This window comes from Loxodonta africana, chromosome 4 (genome assembly GCF_030014295.1).
Source record: "Loxodonta africana isolate mLoxAfr1 chromosome 4, mLoxAfr1.hap2, whole genome shotgun sequence".
Lineage (NCBI taxonomy): Eukaryota > Metazoa > Chordata > Mammalia > Proboscidea > Elephantidae > Loxodonta > Loxodonta africana.
In genome coordinates this window covers 151886637-151907146 of record NC_087345.1, presented here as the reverse complement: position 1 = coordinate 151907146, position 20510 = coordinate 151886637, and the positions used below count along the sequence as shown (strand labels likewise).

The 20510-nt window shown below is 35.9% G+C and overlaps 1 protein-coding gene across 3 annotated transcripts in view; it reads left to right on the top strand.

The window, feature by feature from the left end:
- Positions 1–20510, top strand: part of UPF2 (UPF2 regulator of nonsense mediated mRNA decay) — a 140013-nt gene that overhangs the window by 66403 nt on the left and 53100 nt on the right. For all 3 annotated transcript variants that reach the window (XM_010590732.3, XM_003410584.4, XM_064284855.1), the window contains exons 10-14: positions 4668–4781; positions 7106–7222; positions 14775–14960; positions 17992–18195; positions 18702–18977. In XM_010590732.3, the coding sequence (XP_010589034.1) occupies positions 4668–4781; positions 7106–7222; positions 14775–14960; positions 17992–18195; positions 18702–18977 (897 nt within the window). The remainder of the gene's footprint in view (positions 1–4667; positions 4782–7105; positions 7223–14774; positions 14961–17991; positions 18196–18701; positions 18978–20510) is intronic.

Here is a 20510-nt window from a genome sequence, read left to right as displayed (position 1 = left end):
GCCATAAATATACTCAACACCCTCCTATTCTTAAATGAAATGAAAATAAAATAACGACAAAAATCTTTCCTCAACTATTTCCCTACCCCCCAAACCATCCCCTTTTATTTCCTCCTTGTTCATGTTTTTTAGAGTGTTCTCGAGTCTACTCCTGACGTCACCCTTTGATTCACTATCATGGCGCCCTGGCAGACATCACCAGTGCCCCCCTAACTTCCTGTGTTAGTTGATTTCCCTGCAGATGCTAAACTGCTGGACTCTCCTACTTTTTAGGAACCAATCATCCTGGCTCCACCACATGCTGACATTGTAAATTTGGTCCAATTGCTTAAGTGCTTTAAACCTCAGTTTCCTTTCCTATTAAACGGGGATAATAATTATACCTTTTTAAATAGGATTGTTGTTAAGAATTAAATGCATGCAAAATCTTTCACACAGGGCCTGAGAGTAAATAACATTGTAATAATAATTATCCCTTCTATTTTTTTTATACTACCACTCTCTGCTGGTACTTATAACTACTGATCTCAGTCTCTTTCATTCCCTTTTTTTGTACCTCAATTTGTATGCTGGGATTTCCTGGACTTTCTGTCTTCACCCTTCTTTTTCATGGAACACATTCTACCTGGACTTCAATGAACATCTACTTCCCAACAACTCCAAGACCGCTCTCTTGGTACTTAGAAAGTTCTCGTGTACTTTTAGATAACTATGTCCAAAAATTAAACTCAATTTTTTTTTTTCCTCGAAAATGTCTTTGTCCTCCACTTCCACTTCTGTCTTCTCTCTGTAAATATATACTATCATATTTTCCTGATCACTGAGAGAAGTGCCTTTCTCTCTGCCCCTCTGACGTTCAGGAGCTAGTGTTCAACAGATTCTACCTACACTGCCTTCTAGAACACCCCTCAGATCTAGCATCTCCTCTCCACACCTCCGACCACTGACTTGTATGTGGCTTGTTAACCAGGCTTCCCTGTCTCTGCCTTCTGTCTGGCTCCATTGTAGTCAGTGCCACAATCTGATCATATGTGCTCACTGCTTAAGAGCCTCAGCTGAGAAACAGCTGGCTGACGAAACTTCACTGGTAGTCAAAGAGATTCTAATTAAAACAGTAGATTGGCTAATTTGACTGACAGATTAGTAAAGGAAACAGCAATGAGAAACCAGCGTTCTCAAATACTCTGCAGGTAGGATTTTGGAGAAGCAATTTTGCAGTATGTTTCAAGCTCCTTAGAAGTGGTCATACATTGAACAACTCTGAGAATCTGTCCTAAGTAAATAATCCTGTATGCTAAAAAGCTTTATTCACATCAGAACTGTAATAAGGAAGAACTGAAAATAATCTAAAAGCCCAACAGCAGATTAACAAAATGGTCATATACTCACAATGCTGAAATGATATACTGCCATTGGAGACAGCATTTATGAAGAAGTTTTCGTATCATGGAGAAAATGTTTATGTTTAAAAATATATATATACATATATGTAAAATCTTACGTATGTTTACAGTTATGTTGTAATGCTTCTAAAGTAAAGGATAGAAAAGAATTACCCATCAACATGCTAACAGTGGCTCTCTTTTGATAGTACAGGGAATATTTTTCCTTTCTAGTTTTCTGTGCCGTCCAAATTTTCAATAATGAGCCTACTTCTTAAATAATGGAGGGGATAACTTTTATTTAAATATAAGCAAATCACTCTCACTAACTGACTTAAAAACTAGTGGTCTCTTTTTTGATCAAGCCTCCCCATTAGTTTAAGTAAGTGTCTTAGCAAGGCAAATTTGCTTAATGATAGAATCACTGCATATGGTAGGTTTTCAGAAAAGTTTGTTGAAAGATTGAACAGAATTCAGAATGAGCAAATCATGGAGGAAAAAAAGTACAATATCTATTTGGGGAACTCAGAGGAGCCAGTTTGATTGGGGCAGAAGGTTCTTTCTAGAGGGGAGTAATGAATGATAGGCCTAGGAAATCTTTACTTTTTATGCATTGACATATAGGAAGAGTTTTTATTAATGCATATGAATTTAGTTATTCTGTTAATCTAAATTTCAGTCATTAATCAATTGTAAATAGAATTTTTGCCAAGGATGATTTTACAAGTAAAATCTTACAAGAGGCAATATTGAGCTAAAAATACATAGAAAATTTAAGTTGTTAATTCATCTGAATTTACTTTTGCAGAAGTGCCTTGCCATGTCTTTGATCACAAGGATGCAATAAATGAGATTGGAAAATACTGAATGAGGAGTCAGAATAAGTTAAAGTCTTTTAAAAGCTTTCAGTTTTGTCATCTGAAAATGAGGGAGTGAGATAAATGATTTATAATACTTATTTCATTTAAAACTATATAATTTTGTCATTTTTGTTAGAAAGCACTACCTTAACCTCTATAATATTCAGGAATAAATGGAGTTATTATATGTGTATACTGTGGGTGATGCAGTATATATGTCTCATGCTTTGAAAATTGTAATGCTTAATAATGTTCAATAGCAGTTTATGAAGAAGGCGTGCATCAAGAATCTCCTAAGGATATTCTTTAATAATCTATATGTGCCTTTCCCAGCCCTTTATATATAGTTTTGAAATACTTTCTTATACTTTTTTGGTTTTTGTATTTCTTTGGTGATAAAAGAAACACATGCTCAGTGTGGGTAATTTGGCAAATTTGTAAAGTAGAAAGAAGACAAAACATGACTGCATCACTTAGAAGCAAGCCTTCTTAATATTTTGGTGTACGTCACTTTTTTTTTTTCCTCTGTAGTTTCACCTCGATGAATTTTTATTGTATGTACAATTTTCTGTTCGTTTTTTCTCGCTGAACTTAAAAGCATTTTGCCGTGTTATTTGAAATCATTCTTAAGCATCGTTTTAGAAATTATGTAATCTTTATCTTGTACATTAATTGCTTAGTATCTAGTGAACTGTAGATATCATCGTTACCATCATCAGCATCTTTACCCTTATTTTACCAGGTGGGCAAACAGGCTCAGAGAGGTTACCTGACTTGTCCAAGATGATAGATCCAAAAATAGGCCAAAAAAAGGCCACAACAGTGCAGATGTTCTGATTAGAGGTGCTATATACTTTCTACTGTACTGCAGTACTCACATAATTGTGAAGCGTTTTCATTTATTTGTTCATTTCATAAGCATTTAGTTAGGGTCCGTGTATTAGGGATACAAAAATACAAAGTTGGATAAAACAAATAACAACTAACATTTATTGAATGCTTACTGGTCCCAAGCACTGTTTTATGTGCTTTATATGTATTAACTCACTTAAAGCTTGCAGTAACCCTGTAAGATAGGTTGTTTTTATCAGCCTCATTTTACAGATAAGGAAACTGAGGCACAATTTTATAACTGGTAAGTGATAGAGCTGAAATTTAAACCCAGAAACTCTAATCCAGGGTCTATACTCTTAATCTGTTCTAGGAATTCACAGAATAAAATAATGAGAGGAGTTTTTCATATGCACTGCTTATAAAACGTACATTTACTTGTGAAAAGGTCTTTATGAAGGTTATACGGTTTTCTGATTTGTAAGGCTAAAACAGACAAGTTTATTCAGTATTAATTTGTTTTATATTACAGACTAAAATCCAGTTCTTTGTAATTTTTTCTATTTGTCTCAAATAACAGGAAAGCTATTTGCATGCTTAAATGATATAATTAAAATAAAGTCCTGTATTGAAGATGAACCTTTGTGATTGTGAAGCAGTTTTATTGGCGCTTAAGATTAAATTCAGTTATAGTGAGCTTCTAGTTTCCTCTTTTTTAAAATGAATAAAGTTTTGTTTAAAAATTATCACTGAAGATCTTAAAGGTGTAAAATACCTTCCTCTGTTTGCTGTGGAAAGTAGGTTCTTAAAAATTAAGATGACAACTTCCGTTTAAATGTTAGATGTCTGGGAATGTAAAAGTTTAGTATTAGACTGTAGGTGTGGTTTTCTGATGCAAATGTAATTCTGAGATTAAATCCAGTTACACTAATCTCCATGAGTCTGTTCACACTGTACTGTTGTAGTGAGATTTTGTTGCATTTGGTATTTCTTGAAATGTGTGCCATAAGTAGAGGATTTATATTTGTAAAAGATTTGAACTTTGACATGCGGCCCTGACTGGAGATTTAAAAAAAAAAAACCAGTGATTATATTATGTTTTATTATAGTGAAATTATAATAAAAAAACATATAGTATAGATCATAACTATAATATTCCAGCTGAGCTTTGCTAACATTTTTGCTTAAGTGAGCTCTTGGCATTCATTATTTTTAAAGCAGCATTTTCCGAAGTGTGTTCCTTATAATATTAATTTCCTAGGATGTTAATGATTGATAACATTTCAGAAAGGGACTTTTCTCTTGACAAATAAGTTAAACAGGTTTCTTTGAAAGTTCTTTAAGTCTGATAAAATGCATTGTTTCCCCAAATTATTTGACCACTGGAACTATTTTGCAGAGCTTGTCCTGGGACTGGTATTCCATAGACCATATTTTATCTTAACTAACTTAAAATAATATGAATATAGGAAAAAATTAAATTCAACTGATTTTAAATATTTGGAGTAAAATCAAACTTATTAAAATAACACTTATTACAGAGATTTCTAATTGTTAATTATCTGAGCAATGTCTTTCCCTTTTTAATTTGTAGGTACGAAAAAAGGACCAGATCAATATTGAAACAAAGAACAAAACTGTTCGGTTTATTGGAGAACTAACTAAGTTTAAGATGTTCACAAAAAACGATACCTTACACTGTTTAAAGGTTAGTGTTAAATTATTTAAATGAACAATTTAAGTTCTAATGATGAGTGCTAGAAAAAAAATGGAATACTTAAGAATATATGACTAATTTAAAAGAAGACAAGAAAGAAGTAAAAAGGGACATTAAACAGCTGAGCAAAATAGAAAACAGATGATAAGATGGGAGATACAAATGCAGCTATAGCAGTATTGGAGCTCTGGTGGTACAGTGGTTAAGAGTTCAGCTGCTAACCGAAAGGCCAGCAGTTCGAATTCACCATCCACTCATTGGAAACCATTTGGGGTAGTTCCCCTTTATCCTGTTGGGTTGCTATGAGTCGGAATTGACTCAAGGGCAATGGATTTTGGTTTTTGGTATATCAGTAAAAGGACAAAATATTGCAAGTAAAAGTCTTAAGAATATAAGACTTGATTAAAACAGAAAAATCTATGTTATCTATAAGAGAGATATTCTTAAATATAAAGACCAGAAAGGATAAAGTGAAAAGGTGGAAAAAATATACCATGCAAACACTAACCAAAAGAACACTGCTATTAGACAATGTAGACTTTAAGGTATGAAGCATTTTTAGATATAAAGAAGGGTGGTTCAAAATGAGGAAGGGGTCATTTTAACAGGAAACTATCACCTCCTCAGTCAGCATGCATCTAATAATATAGCTTCAAAATGTTATGAAGAAAAAATTGACAGCTAAAGGAAAATTAAACAGATCCACAATCATAGTAAGAGACTTGAAAATACCTTTCTTAGTCACTTGAAATAACAGACAGACAAGATCAATGAGGATATACAGAATCTGAACAACGCAATTAACAACAGCAACAGAATTTACAAGCTTTGCAAACGTACATGTATCATTTACCAACATCAACCATAAAGAAAGTCTCGGCAAAGTTGCAGTTTTAGAAGATTGAAATTATTCAGATTGTTTTCTGTCCACAATGGAATTAAGCTAGAAATCCATAACTAACGGTAACTAATTACATGTGGTAAATCATAAATATGTGTAGGTAGAACAGTTCCTCTAATTTGGAGTTTATCCTTCCTTTGCTAAAGTTCTTTTTCTCTGTAACGTTAGTTTTTTCAGACTGATTTCCTTGGGATATTGATAGGTATATTACACAAAGTTGATCTTATCATCAAATACATTTGAAAAACCCTAAGTTAAACAGGTTTCTTTACTGCATGATTTCTTAAAGTCTTTAAAATACTAATGAAAACCTGGTGGTGTAGTGGTTAACTGCCATGGCTGCCAACCAAAAGGTTGGCAGTTTGAATCACCAGGTACTGCTTGGAAGCTCTGTGGGACAGTTCTGCTCTGTCCTCGGAGGTTGCTTTGAGTTGGAATCAACTCAATGGCAACAGGTTTGGTTTTTGGTTTTGAAAATACTAATAGTCATTATAAATATTCAAGGGGACAAATTTCCTAAACCATGGAGCATCTCAGGAGACTGTTTCCTACAAACTCTGGACAACATTGTGGGAGGAATTATGAAAGCTTTCTGAATACTGTAATTGAAAGGAAGCATGCCACAAACAATTTAAAAATATTAGTGTATTTGCTGTTGTACATTAAAAATGTACAGGGAGAAAAAGCCTATCTTTGACACAGAAATTCTATATCTGAGAATTCATTTTAAGGAAGTAATCATAAATGTGTTTACAAATTTGACACGATGTTTGTTTATAATATAAAGTAATTGGAAACAATTTGTATGCCCAGTAAATAAAAATTAATTTAGTTGTGAAGTTCATATTATACAATACTATGTACCTTTAAAATCACGCCACAGAAGGATAAGTAGAGACATGTAAAAAATTCTTAAGTTATTAGAAGATATGGTATGTCTTAGTCTATTTTGATTTAGAAAATATGCATAGAGAAAGATTGGAAGGATAAATATGAAAATATTAATGGTAATGTGTTTGTAAATTTCATACCATAAACAAAGAGTACTTTTATAATCGGAGCTTTTAATGTTGTATGAACCAAAGCCAAAAACAAACCATTTGAAAAATGTCAACTGTGTATATTGACATATGTTTAAATACATATCGTCTAATAATAGATATAGAAAAGGCATTGAAATTAGTTTTCATATATCTATCTAAAGGAAAGGCATTAAATTATTAAAGTTTTTAGATAAAAGCTTTATGGTTGAACACAGATGCCCTGTAACAAAGCATGTTCAACTAAGGTAGACTAACTAGGTTTTGCTTTTTACGTTGACATTGTAAAAGTTGTTACAGATATTTATCGTGTTTTTACTCTAAAGAGTTGTAAGTGTTGTCTTTATAGTTTTTAATCATGTTTATTATTTCAGATGCTTTTATCAGACTTTTCTCATCACCATATTGAAATGGCATGTACCCTACTTGAAACATGTGGAAGGTTTCTTTTCAGATCTCCAGAATCTCACCTGAGGACCAGTGTACTTTTGGTAAGAGCTTGAAGTTTGTTTTTTTTTTTTCAGTATCGTACTGGGTTTGAGGTAAAAGTTCACAAAGCAAATTCGGTTCCCATTTAACAATTTTTATACAGACTGTTCTTTGACATTGGTTACAAGTTTTGTAGCATGTCAGCATTTTCATGATTTCTTTTCTGTTCTGTTTCCATTTATCTATTTTCCTGGCCCCTCCCCCACCCCATCTTTGCTGTTGGGTAAATATTGACCATTTGGTCTCATACAGTTAGTTGTTTAAGGGAGCACATTCCTCATGGGTGATATTACTCATTTTATAAGCCAATCTATTATTTGGCTGAAAGGTGACCTCCGGGAGTAACTTCCATTCCAAGTTAAAAGGGTATCTTAGGGCTGTAGTCTCAGGGGTTCCTTTAATCTCTATCAGTCCAGTAAGTCTGTTTTTTTTTTTTTTAGAAATCTGAGTTTTATTCTGCATTTTTCTCCCATTCTATCCAGGACATTTTGTGTCCCTGGTCGGAACGGTTAGTAGTGATAGCAGGTCACCATCTATTTCTTCTGGTCTCAGGCTAGAAGAGGCTGTGGTTTGTGTGGGTTATTAGTCCTGTGTTATTAGTCCTTTGGTTTCCTTCATTCTCTTTTGCTGCAGATGGGAGCAGACCAATAGTTATATATTAGATGCTGCTTGCAAGCTTTTAATACCCCAGATGCTACTCATCAAATTAGGATGTAGAATGTTATCTTTATGAATTATGTTACGCCAACTGACTGAGTTATACCAAGAGACTATGGTCCCAAGCCCTTTACCCTAGTAAACCAATCCCACGAGGTATTTGGCAATGTCTTGGAGGTCACTGTAACTGTGCCCCCATGGCCTTTATTATATATATGAATATATATGTAGCACACAGAAACACGTATATACATATGCCTACAAATACACCTATACATGCACACTTGTGTATTCACGTGTGCCTTCCTGTATACACGTGAGCTAGAGGTTCTTTATTTACTTCTGAGGTTAACAGTATTGACTAGGACTGGTTATCTTGCTCTACCATATGAATATGAACATTGGAGCTTGATGAAGGCAGTGAGTACCTATTGACGGATTTTAAGCAGGGAGGATAGATGTGATCAGATTTATGTTTTTAGAAAGTTGATGAGTAGATATCTGAGGTGGCTGATACCAGAGGGTAGTGAGAACAGTCAAAGGCTGTTTTAAAGACCTAGGGGGAAAACACTGAAGAAATGGATTGGGGTAGAAATGAGGGAATGGAGAATGATAACTAGGCGTACGAAGAACTTTACAAAGTAGAACTGATGAGACTTAATGGTGAGATAGAAGGGGTGAGGAAGGAGAAAGTGCCCTAAAATAAGTTCCAAAATTTTGACGTGGAGTTCCAGTCACAGGGATAACAGAATATAGCTGGAGGAAAAAATGGTGAGCTTGTTTTGAAGCACATTAATGCTTGTGGGATAATCCAGAAGGTATACATGCTTGTTTGGGAACACATATAATCTTTATCTGGTTTGCATTCAAAATTGCTCTTAGCTAAATTAAAATTAATTTGATGTTTGTGTGTATATCTCCATCCTGATTGACTGGGGGAAATGGTTCTAAAGGCATCTAAGTAGCAGGTTGGAATTTATCTAGATTAAAAACTGTATTATGTATGTACAAATATGAAGTTGAAGGATGTGTTATATTCTGTCCACAGAACTTACAGTTTTAGTCATTATCACTAGCCCTGTTAAACATGGAAAAGTTTTCTTTTCTGTTTGGAATACTCAACATTTAATAAATGTTTACAAATCGTGATATAGATGCCAGTGTAGAAAGCAGGCTGTGAGAGATATACTTTAGAAGTACTAGTTGTTGTTGTTAGGTGCTGTCGAGTTGGTTCCGACTCATAGCAACCCCATGCACAACAGAACGAAACACTGCCCGGTCACCCTGAGCCATCCTTAAAATTGTTGTTACCCTTGAGCTCATTGTAGCCACTGTGTCAATCCACCTCATTGAGGATCTTCCTCTGCCAAGCATGATGTCCTTCTCCAGGGATTGATCCCTCCTGACAACATGTCCAAAGTATGTAAGATGCAGTCTCGCCATTCTTACTTCTAAGGAGCATTCTGGTTGTACTTCCAAGACAGATTTGTTCGTTCTTTTGGCAGTCCATGGTATATTCAATATTCTTCGCCAACACCACAATTCAAAGACGTCAACTCTTCTTCGGCCTTCCTTATTCATTATCTGGCTTTCACATGCATATGATGTGATTGAAAATACCATGGCTTGGGTCAGGCGCACCTTAGTCTTCAGGGTGATATCTTTGCTCTTCAACACTTTGAAGAGGTCCTTTGCAGCAGATTTACCCAATGCAATGCGTCTTTTGATTTCTTGACTGCTGCTTCCATGGCTGTTGATTGTGGATCCAAGTAAAATGAAATCTTTGACAACTTCAATCTTTTCTCCATTAATCAATGATGTTGCTCATTGGTCCAGTTGTGAGGATTTTTGTTTTCTTTATATTGAGGTGCAATCCATACTGAAGGCTGTGGTCTTTGATCTTCGTTAGTAAGTGCTTCAAGTCCTCTTCACTTTCAGCAAGCAAGGTTGTGTCATCTGCATAATGCAGGTTGTAAATGAGTCTTCCTCCAATTCTGATGCCCTGTTCTTCTTCATATAGTCCAGCTTCTCATGTTATTTGTTCAGCATACAGATTAAATAGGTATGATGAAAGAATACAACCCTGACACACACCTTTCCTGACTTTAAACCACTCAGTATCCCCTTGTTCTGTCCAAACAACTGCCTCTTGATCTATGTAAATGCTCCTCATGAGCACAATTAAGTGTTCTGGAATTCCTGTTCTTTGCAATATTGTCCGTAATTTGTTATGATCCACACAGTCGAATGCCTTGGCATAGTCAGTAATACACAGGTAAACATCCTTCTGGTATTCTCTGCTTTCAGCCAGGATCCATCTGACATCAGCAATGATGGTTCCACGTCCTCTTCTAAAACTGACCTGAATTTCTGGCAGTTCCCTGTCAGTGTACTGCTACAGCCTTTTTTGAATGATCTTCAGTAAAATTTTGCTTGCCTGTGATATTAATGATATAGTTCTGTAATTTCCACATTCGGTTGGATCACCATTCTTGAGAATAGGCATAAATATGGATCTCTTCCAGTCAGTTGGCCAGGAAGCTGTCTTGCATATTTCATGGCATAGACAAGTGAGCACCTCCAGCGCTGCATCTGTTTGTTGAAATACCTCAATTGATATTCCATCAATTTCTGGAGCCTTGTTTTTCGCCAGTGCCTTCAGAGCAGCTTGGATTTCTTCCTTCGGTACCATCAGTTCCTGATCATATGCCACCTCTTGAAATGGTTGAATATCGACTAATTCTTTTTGGTATAATGACTCTGTGTATTCCTTCCATCTTCTTTTGATGCTTCCTGAGTCGTTTAATATTTTCCCCATAGACTCCTTCACTATTGTAACTCGAGGCTTGAATTTTTTCTTCAGTTCTTTCAGCTTTAGAAATGCTGAATGCGTTCTTCCCTTTTGGTTTTCCATCTCCAGCTCTTTGCGCATGTCATTATAATAATTTACTTTGTCTTCTCGAGCCGCCCTTTAAAATCTTCTGTTCAGTTTTTTTGCTTCATCAATTCTTCCTTTTGCTTTAGCTGATCGATGTTCGAGAGCAAGATTCAGAGTCTCCTCTGACATCCATCTTGGTCTTTTCTTTCTTTCCTGTCTTTTCAATGACCTCTTACTTTCTTCAGGGATGATGTCCTTGATGTCATTCCACAACTCGTCTGGTCTTCGGTCGCTAGCGTTCAGTGCGTCAAATCTGTTCTTCAGATGCTCTCTAAAATTCAGGTGAGATATACTCAAGGTCATATTTTGGCTCTCATGGACTTGCTCTGATTTTCTTCAGCTTTAGTTTGAACTTGCATATGAGCAATTGATGGTCTGCTCCACAGTCGGCCCCTGGCCTTGGTCTGGCTGATGATATTGAGCCTTTCCATTGTCTTTTTCCACAGATGTAGTCAATTTGATTTCTGTGTGTTCCATCTGGTGAGGTCCATGTGTATAGTCGCTGTTTATGTTGGTGAAAGAAGGTATTAGCCGTGAAGAAGTCGTTGGTCTTGCAAAATTCTGTCATTCAATTCCAGCATTGTTTCTATCACCAAGGCCATATTTTCCAGCTACTGATCCTTCTTTTTTGTTTCCAACTTTCGCATTCCAATTGCCAGTAATTATCAATGCATCTTGATTGCATGTTTGATCAATTTCAGACTGTAGCAGCTGATAAAAATCTTGCATTTCTTCATCTTTGGCCCTAGTGGTTGGTGCATAAATTTGAATAATGGTTGTATTAACTGGTCTTCCCTGTAGGCGTATGGATATTATCCTATTACTGCCAGCGTTGTACTTCAGGATAGATCTTGAAATGTTCTTTTTGACGATGATTGCAACACCATTCCTCTTCGAGTTGTCATTCCCAGCATAGTAGACTATATGATTGTCCGATTCAGAATGGCCAATACCAGTCCATTTCAGCTCACTAATGCCTGCATATTGATGTTTATGCATTCCATTTCATTTTTGATGATTTCCAATTTTCCTAGATTCATACTTTGTACATCTCAGGTTGCGATTATTAATCGATATTTGCAGCTGTTTCTTCTCATTTTGAGTCGTGCTGCATCAGCAAATGAAGGTCCTGAAAGCCTTACTCCATCCACGTCATTAAGGTCGACTCTACTTTGAGGAGGCAGCTCTTCCCCAGTCATCTTTTGATTGTCTTCCAACCTGGGGGGCTCATCTTCCAGCGCTATATCAGACAGTGTTCTGCTGCTATTCCTAAGGTTTTCACTGGCTAATGCTTTTCAGAAGTAGACTGCCGGGTCCTTCTTCCTAGTCTGTCTTAGTCTGGAAACTCAGCTGAAATCTGTCCTCCATGGGTGACCCTGCTTTTATCTGAATACCAGTGGCTTAGCTTCCAGCATCACAGCAACACAGAAGCCTCCACAGTACGACAAACTGACAGACGTGGGGGAAGTACTAGTAGAAGTGCTAGTAGATAAGTGAAACGATCATGAAACAATTGAACTTATAAATAGCAAAATTTTCACTCAATATTTGGTGGTTCTACATGTATGGAAACATAGTCTGTGGGAAAAATCCACTCTCTTTTTAAAAATTAATTCAGTTTGTTTATGTATTCTGTTAAATATTAATTGCATGCCTCCCATTTGCTAGGTCAGGCACAGTTTTAAGTGCTAGACATTCAACAGTGTAAAAGAGACACTCCTTCCCATTTTTGAACTTACATATACAGTGATTTTTTTTTAAACTTGAAATCATGTCACTATCTGCCATCCCTAGTCCTTGACACCTGCTTGAAGCTCGTTAGTGGTTTCCCTCTACATGCTTAAAACCCAAAATTGTTACCATGGTCTGTAACACCCTATATTTATCTATTCCCTCACTACCTCTTACACCTTATCTCATGCTGCTCCATGTCAAAACCACAGTACTTGTACTTCCTGTAACATACCATGCTGTCTTTTTCCCCGGGCCTGTCTTCTTTTTTTTTTTAATTTTTATTGTGCTTTAAGTGAAGGTTTACAAATCAAGTCAGTCTCTCACATATAAACTTATATACACCTTATTACATACTCCCACTTACTTTCCCTCTAATGAGTCTGCCTGCTTCCTCCTTCCAGACTCTCCTTTCGTGACCGTTTTGCCAGTTTCTAACCCCCTCTACCCTCCCATCTCCACTCCAGATAGGAGATGCCAATATAGTCTCAAGTGTCCACCTGATGCAGGTAGCTCACTCCTCATCAGCATCTCTCTCCAATCCATTGTCCAGTCCAATCCATGTCTGATGAGTTGGCTTCGGGAATGGTTCCTATCCTGCGGGCCTATGTTCTTGCTATTGCTTCTGCCATGAAAGCTGTTCCCTTGGCTCTTCTCAGCCTTTTCTCATTCTTCAGATCATAGCTTAAATGTCACTTTCTCAGAGAAACCTTCCCTAAATCATCCTAACTATATAATTACTATTTAAAAGATTAATAAATACCTATAGCCTGTTGCCATCAAGTTGATTCTGACTCATAGTGACCCATAGGACAGGGTAGAACTGCCCCATAGTGTTTCCAAGGCTGTAATCCTCACATCTTTCTCCCATGGAGTGGCTGGTGGGTTTGACCACCAATCTTTCAGTTAATAGCTGAGAACTTAACCACTGCACCACCAGCATTCCTCAAAAGATTAATAGTTAACTTATTTGTTTTCTTGTTCATTGTCTGTCTTCCCACACCAGACTGTTAGTTTCTTGAAGATAGGAACCATGTATGTTTTGTTCACTGTTGAATTTCTTATACTTGGCATAATGCCTAGCACCTAGTTAACCTGCCCAGTAAAAAAAATTAACCTAGTTAAGTGCCCATAAAATGGTTGTTAAGTGACTGAATAAATTCAATGACCAAAGTGATTAGTATGATGCTGTTTTAAGAACTAGGAGTGCCATTTGAATATCCTCAACTAATCAGTGATTCTCAACTGGGGGCTCCTGGCATCTAGTGAGTAGAGGCTTGGGTTTCTGTGAAACATCCTACAACGTGCAGAACAGCCTCTGCAACGAAGAATTATCCAGTCCAAAATGTCAGTAGTACCAGAGTTGAGAAACCAAAAACTAGATGATCATTTTGTTTTTTAGTCACCTCTCCTGAGTTGGAGCTGAATATCCCTGGGCAAGTTTTAAGATAATAGAGGCTTTTAGTTTTCTTATCTATAGAGATAAACCAGTTGCTGTCCATTAGAATCCAACTGCTGGTGACCCCATGTGAACAAATTTATTCTCAGTGGTGGTACATGGAACTAGATCCAGGGACACTTTTTACCTTCTTTTTTAAAAATACAGGATTTTGTTTTGTCATTGTTAAGAACATACACAGCAAAAATACACCAATTGAAGTTTGTATACATACCCTTTAGTGACATTGATCACACTCTTTGAGCTGTGTAACCATTCTCTCTCTCCTTTTCTGAATTGTTCCTCCCCCATTAACATTAATTTATTGCCCCCTAAGGTTCCTGTCTAATCTTTTGAGTTGTTGTCGATTTGATCCCGTATAGATAGTTCTTTAAAGAGCAAAATGCTCAATTATCTCAAGGCAGTAGTTTTAGGGCCCTTTACATTCTCAATCCTTTATTTCAGTCACTGAAATATGTGAGTCCTGTTTTGCTTAGGGTTCAGTTTGGCAGAGCTATAAGGAAAGTTACATTTGTAGCAAAGTTCTCTGAGTGTTTTACTGGATGAGGACTTAAAGCCAAATAGTCATAGACTAATTTGTTCTAAAATAAGATTACTGGTAGAACACAATTAGTGTGTTTTTACACACTCTTAGAAATACATAGTGATTTTTTCTTTTCCTTTTCTAGACCTTTATCCTAAAACCATTTATCACTGAGAATAGAAATTTGTTAGGAATACAGAAATGTAGAATGAAGTGTTTTTGATTAATTTGGACTTTTTGTTTTAGGAACAAATGATGAGAAAGAAACAAGCCATGCATCTTGATGCGAGGTATGTCACGATGGTGGAGAATGCGTATTACTACTGCAACCCACCTTTGGCTGAGAAAACAGTGAAAAAGAAACGTCCTCCTCTCCAGGAATATGTTCGGAAACTTTTGTACAAGGATCTCTCTAAGGTTACCACTGAGAAGGTAAATCTTCATGAAATCATGTAATGATGGTCTCCTTGAGATTCATGGTAGTGTAAAACTTATATAATCAAATTAATTCATTCTCATCTTGATAGTGTTAAGAGTGACAGTGTACTTTCCTTCTAGCCAATGCATTCAAGTTGTTTTAGATCAGAGACATATATTTTAGTTTTCCCAAATCTGTTTTGTATAAATTGCTTTTAGTGACCCACAAAGTATAGATAAGAAAGTAACTAGCTTGCACTAGTCACATTTTGTAAATGGAGAAACTGAAGTAGGGCTATTAAAGTCCAACAGTGAATTTTAGGAGAGGTAGGGTTAGAGCCCAAGTTCCATTATGATTGATTCTACACAAAGTACTCTAAGAAAGAATTCGTATGATGATACGTAACATTTGGGACATACATTTTGTTTTCCTTTTGTGATAATAGCTTCTTACTCTAATTAAAATGTTAACTCTTCCAAATAAAATTTTGATGCTATATATATTTATGTCCTATTTTTGTATTGCTTTATTTTTGGTACTCTATAATGAATTTTCTGTTAAATATCTTGCCTCAGTATAGAAGATGTTAACCTTGAATGGATGTGAGAAGATCCGTGATCTCTCTGAAATTTCATAATTTTAATCTCTGTGGCTATTTGGTTTATTTTTCTTTTTGGAATTTTCATTAGATTCTCAACAGGGACAAATTTCCAGAAAAGGTTAAAGACTGCTGTCCTGTTACCTGAAATTATTGTAGTTACTTTATTGGAAAGTTTACATTTAAGTAAAATGCCTTGAGCAAAACAACATTTCTTGGTTAACTGTACAAAGTAAAACAATGCAATGTATGACAACTTTCAGGAATTTTTCTGGGGGAAAAAAAGGCAGATTAACTCTGGATAAAGGAGACCTATGGATAAATGGCATGAAATAATGCATGTCCTGTCCATGGGCGGGGAATAGAGTGATAAGGGGTGATAGTGCAGCTTTGAAAATTGAAACCAACTTTCCACAAGTCAGAGATAGCAGTTGTTTAAAACAGTAAGGAATTTGAGAGCTGTTTTAGAACTGGCTGAATGTTTGAAGGATATGTGATGCTTATGCAGTTGAGGAGACATTGCCATTTCCAATGAAGCTAGAATGATAATATGTATCAGTGTTAAAAAGATGGATTGTGGATATAGAGAGTAGAGATTAAAGGAATACTTTACAATCTGCCACTAGTATCCACTTTCTTCCAGAATAAAAATGGAAAGAATTTGATTATTTCTGTGATTATCTCATCATCAGTAGTTTCTGAAATAGCAGTGGTTACCTTTTATGAGGCACTTATAATGTACCAGTCATTTTCTGCACACTTCATGTGTTTTAACTTATCTAATCCTCGCAGTGGAAACCCTGGTGGCATAGTGGTTAAGAGCTGTAGATGCTAACCAAACGTTCAGCAGTTCAAATCCCCCAGGTGCTCCTCAGAAACTCTGTGGGGCAGTTCTGCTCTGTTCTGTAGGGTTGCTGTAGAGTCGGAATCAACTCAGTGGCAACAGGTTTTGGTTTTTAATCCTTACAGCAAATTATAAAGTAAGTGCTTTTATTATTTTCTATTTTACAAGTGAGGAAACTGAGGATGCTGTGCAACATCAGTCCTGATTAGTGTCCTCAATTTTCAGTGATCTTTTAACCAGCTGCCCTTGGTTTTATTAATTTGTTGGAAATGTGTTGGTTTAAGGAGAAAAAAAAAAGTGAGATTATTTACAATAAATGATGCATCAAAGAGGGCATTATTTTTTGTAAACCTTGGGCTTTTTTTTTTTTAGTGACCTGAGTATGTAAGTGTATAGGTGGTCCCCAACTTACGATGCTGTTCCATTCTAATAACTCTGTTGTAGGTTGGTTCTGACATAAGTCAAATACCTCATTTTTTTTTTTTTTTCATTTTTATTGCCATCTGTTATCAGTATCTTTATAAATCTGATCTTTATCTTTGGGGGTTGAAAATATTAAATATGAACTTACAAATATGTTTTAATGCATGTATACATACAATACATAAAAAAAAAATACAGATCACAAAAACTTACTCCAGTGATGAAGAAGAGTTGTACAACGTTGGTGTTCTGTCAGTCGTGGCAATAACTCCCCTTGTGGAAGGTTCTGGATCATCTGGATTATTCCTGGGAATGGAGATGGCGTTTCTAATCAGAAAAGTAGTGAGAGTTGTCAGTATGGTACTTTTATTTTTTTCTTCATATATTTCATGGTAACATCTGACAGCTTCCCAGATCTACCTGTCAACTTTAGCAAAGCAGTCAACATTTAGGTTCATGTTTTTAAGCAGTTGAAGTTCCTGATTTAGTTTAGAAAAACTCCAGCTAATACTTTCACTGTAAAAGTTTTTCACAACTTCTCTCCATCGTTTTCCTCATTCTTTCTTCCTTCTTCAGCATTTCTTTCGTTTTCAAAATCCATTAAGTCCTAATCTGTCAGTTCCCTTTCTTAGTGATCTATAGGCTGTTCCCCGTTGGCAATATCAAGTTGTAAATTCAGCTTTCTTGCCATATGGATGATTTTTCCACCAGTCTCTTCTATCATGCTGTCCTGATCAGGTGCTTGGAGCGTGCGCACATAATTCAGCAGTGTATCCCCCACAGAAATTTTCCTGTAACGTCCTCCCAAGAGACATACTAACAGTAAGATGTCCCCTCCCCGCCACCCCTCAAAAAAAGGGCAGCTGTAAGGGCGGTTTGTCATGACTAGAATGCATCGACAGTTGGGTGCTACCTGTATACTGTTAGCTTGATTGAAGACCTGGAAATTCAAGAAAATTTGGCGATGTTATGAAAGCTTTAGGGAAAATGTAGATAAATTTTGTCACTGATTACTGAATGAATCTCTTTTTTCCTGTTTGTAAAGTGAAGTCTCCAAAGTCTTTTCCAGTTCTAAAGTTCTATGACTCTGCACAACCATAATAAATATCTGTATTATTTGGCCTATTAACCTACTATGTGTTTATTTTAATAATTAAGAAAAAATTTTCTCTTCCTTTAGGTTTTGAGACAGATGCGCAAGCTGCCCTGGCAGGACCAAGAAGTGAAGGACTATGTTATTTGTTGTATGATAAATGTCTGGAATGTGAAATATAACAGTATTCATTGTGTAGCCAACCTGTTAGCAGGACTAGTGCTCTACCAAGAGGATGTTGGAATTCATGTTGTAGATGGAGTTTTAGAAGATATTCGATTAGGCATGGAGGTAAAAAAAAAAACTTTATTTAAAGTCATCAAATAGAAGTGTTTGGAGAATTTAAACAATCTTTAAATAATTTTATTGAAAAATAAGTGTACTTTTCTCCTGTGGTGCTATCAGGGTTTTCTGTAAGCAGTTCCCTCTTACTGTAAAACCCAGGCATGTTTTCTCCTTAATTAACGGATTGCAGAGAAAATGGGTTAGAGGAAGCTGATGGGGGAATTACATTTTAAGTGTTTTAGGAAGTATCAGTTCATTTGATGATAGCCTTTTTTACTTAGTGTGTTCTTTTTAAAAAAAAACATTTTAAAGTAGCCATTTCCTAGACAGAGAAAAGGGACATTCAGAAGTGATCACCTTCTTAGAAGGAAAGAAACTGTCTATTTTTTTCCCTTATTCATTGTTTTTTCGGTAATTGATATTGTGAAATTATACACGGGAATTTTACCTGTTTTTAAATACATTATTTGAAATCTTTAATGGAAATCTGATTTTTGTTTTTTTTTTTTTAGGTTAATCAACCTAAATTTAATCAGAGACGGATCAGCAGTGCCAAGTTCTTAGGGGAACTTTATAATTATCGAATGGTGGAATCAGCTGTTATTTTTAGAACTCTTTATTCTTTTACCTCATTTGGTGTTAACTCTGATGGTTCTCCAAGTTCACTGGACCCTCCTGAACATCTCTTCAGAATTAGACTAGTATGTACTATTTTGGATACCTGTGGCCAGTACTTTGATAGAGGTTCCAGTAAACGAAAACTTGATTGCTTCCTTGTATATTTTCAGGTATGTATAAGTCAAAATATGCAGTTCGAGATCATTTAATGCATTATCTGTGTTATAAAAATGTTAGAGAGGAAGTGTAGTATTTATAAGATACGTTCATAATTAGATTATACTTATTTTCCACGCATGGTGCTTTCACAGATTTAAAAATACTTGATGGATTCTAAAAAATTATATAAACATTCTAATTGCATTGTAACTTAGTATCTCTAATGATCATTCATTTTAGAAATTATTTTGGTACAGCTTATGAATTTGGTACAGTAATTTATGGATTATATTTAGTATAGTAATTTATGCATTAAATTACTTGTGTTTTATACAGTTGATACCATTTCTTCTCACTCGCCTATGATCTGGTTTTACATCCAAAATTCTTGTTTCTAAAAGATTAAAAAAAAATTTTTTTCAGGAAAAAAAGCTCATTTTGGGGAAAATATGTTCTTATAATACAGAAAGAAAGATTTATGTATTTATTGGTAAGCTCTTGGTTGTGCTTTCCATATCTTAGTTAATTATGTAAGCTTATGAATTAGAACAAACACAGTATAGATTAAACTCAGATACAGAGATAATCTTACAGCTTCCATAGTTTGTGTTCCAAAAGTTAACTTGTAGGTTGGTTATTTGGACCCCAACTACTATGTCTTAAAATATATGATGTTATAAATGGTGATTAGAATAAGCAGCTTATAGTCCAACTCTCCAGATATGTTACTGAAGTACCAGTAAAAAAAAAAAAACCAAACCCGTTGCCGTCGAGTCGATTCCGACTCATAGCGACCCTATAGGACAGAGTAGAACTGCCTCATAGGGTTTCTAAGAAGTGCCTGGTGGATTCGAACTGCCGACCCTTTGGTTAGCAGCCATAGCTCTTAACTACTTACTATGCTGCCAGGGTTTCCAAAGTACCAGTAAAAACCCCCAGTGCCGTAGAGTTGATTCGGACTCATAGTGACCCCATAGGACAGAGTAGAACTGCCCCATAGAGTTTCCAGGGAACACCTGGTGGATTCGAACTGCCGACCCTTTGGTTAGCAGTTGTAGCACTTAACCACTATGCCACCAGGGTTTCCAAAGTATTGGTAGTACCATTTAATTCCATATGATCAGTATTGTTAGTATTGTTTTCGTCCATCCACTGGTAAAATAAATTTAAAGTTAGAACTTGAGGTATCAAAAAATACAGCCACATAGTGGCTGATGCTAAGAGGGGGTAAATACTCTTCAGAAAGAGCAGTTTGTTAACGTTCTCCTACCACTACACCTTGGCAAGAAGTTACTCTCATATTTTATGAATTGATGAGGAAAAAATGGGGAGGAGGGGTTGGAGATTTGTTAACAAGATTCCTTGTTAACCAAAACCAAACCCACAGTTGTGGAATTGATTCTGACTTACAGCGACCTTGTAGGACAGAGTAGAACTGCCCTATAGGGTTTCCAAGGCTGTAATTATCTTTACAGAAGCAGACTGCCACACCTTTCTCCCGTGGAGCAGTTGGTGGGTTCAAACTGCTGACTTTTTGGTTAGCA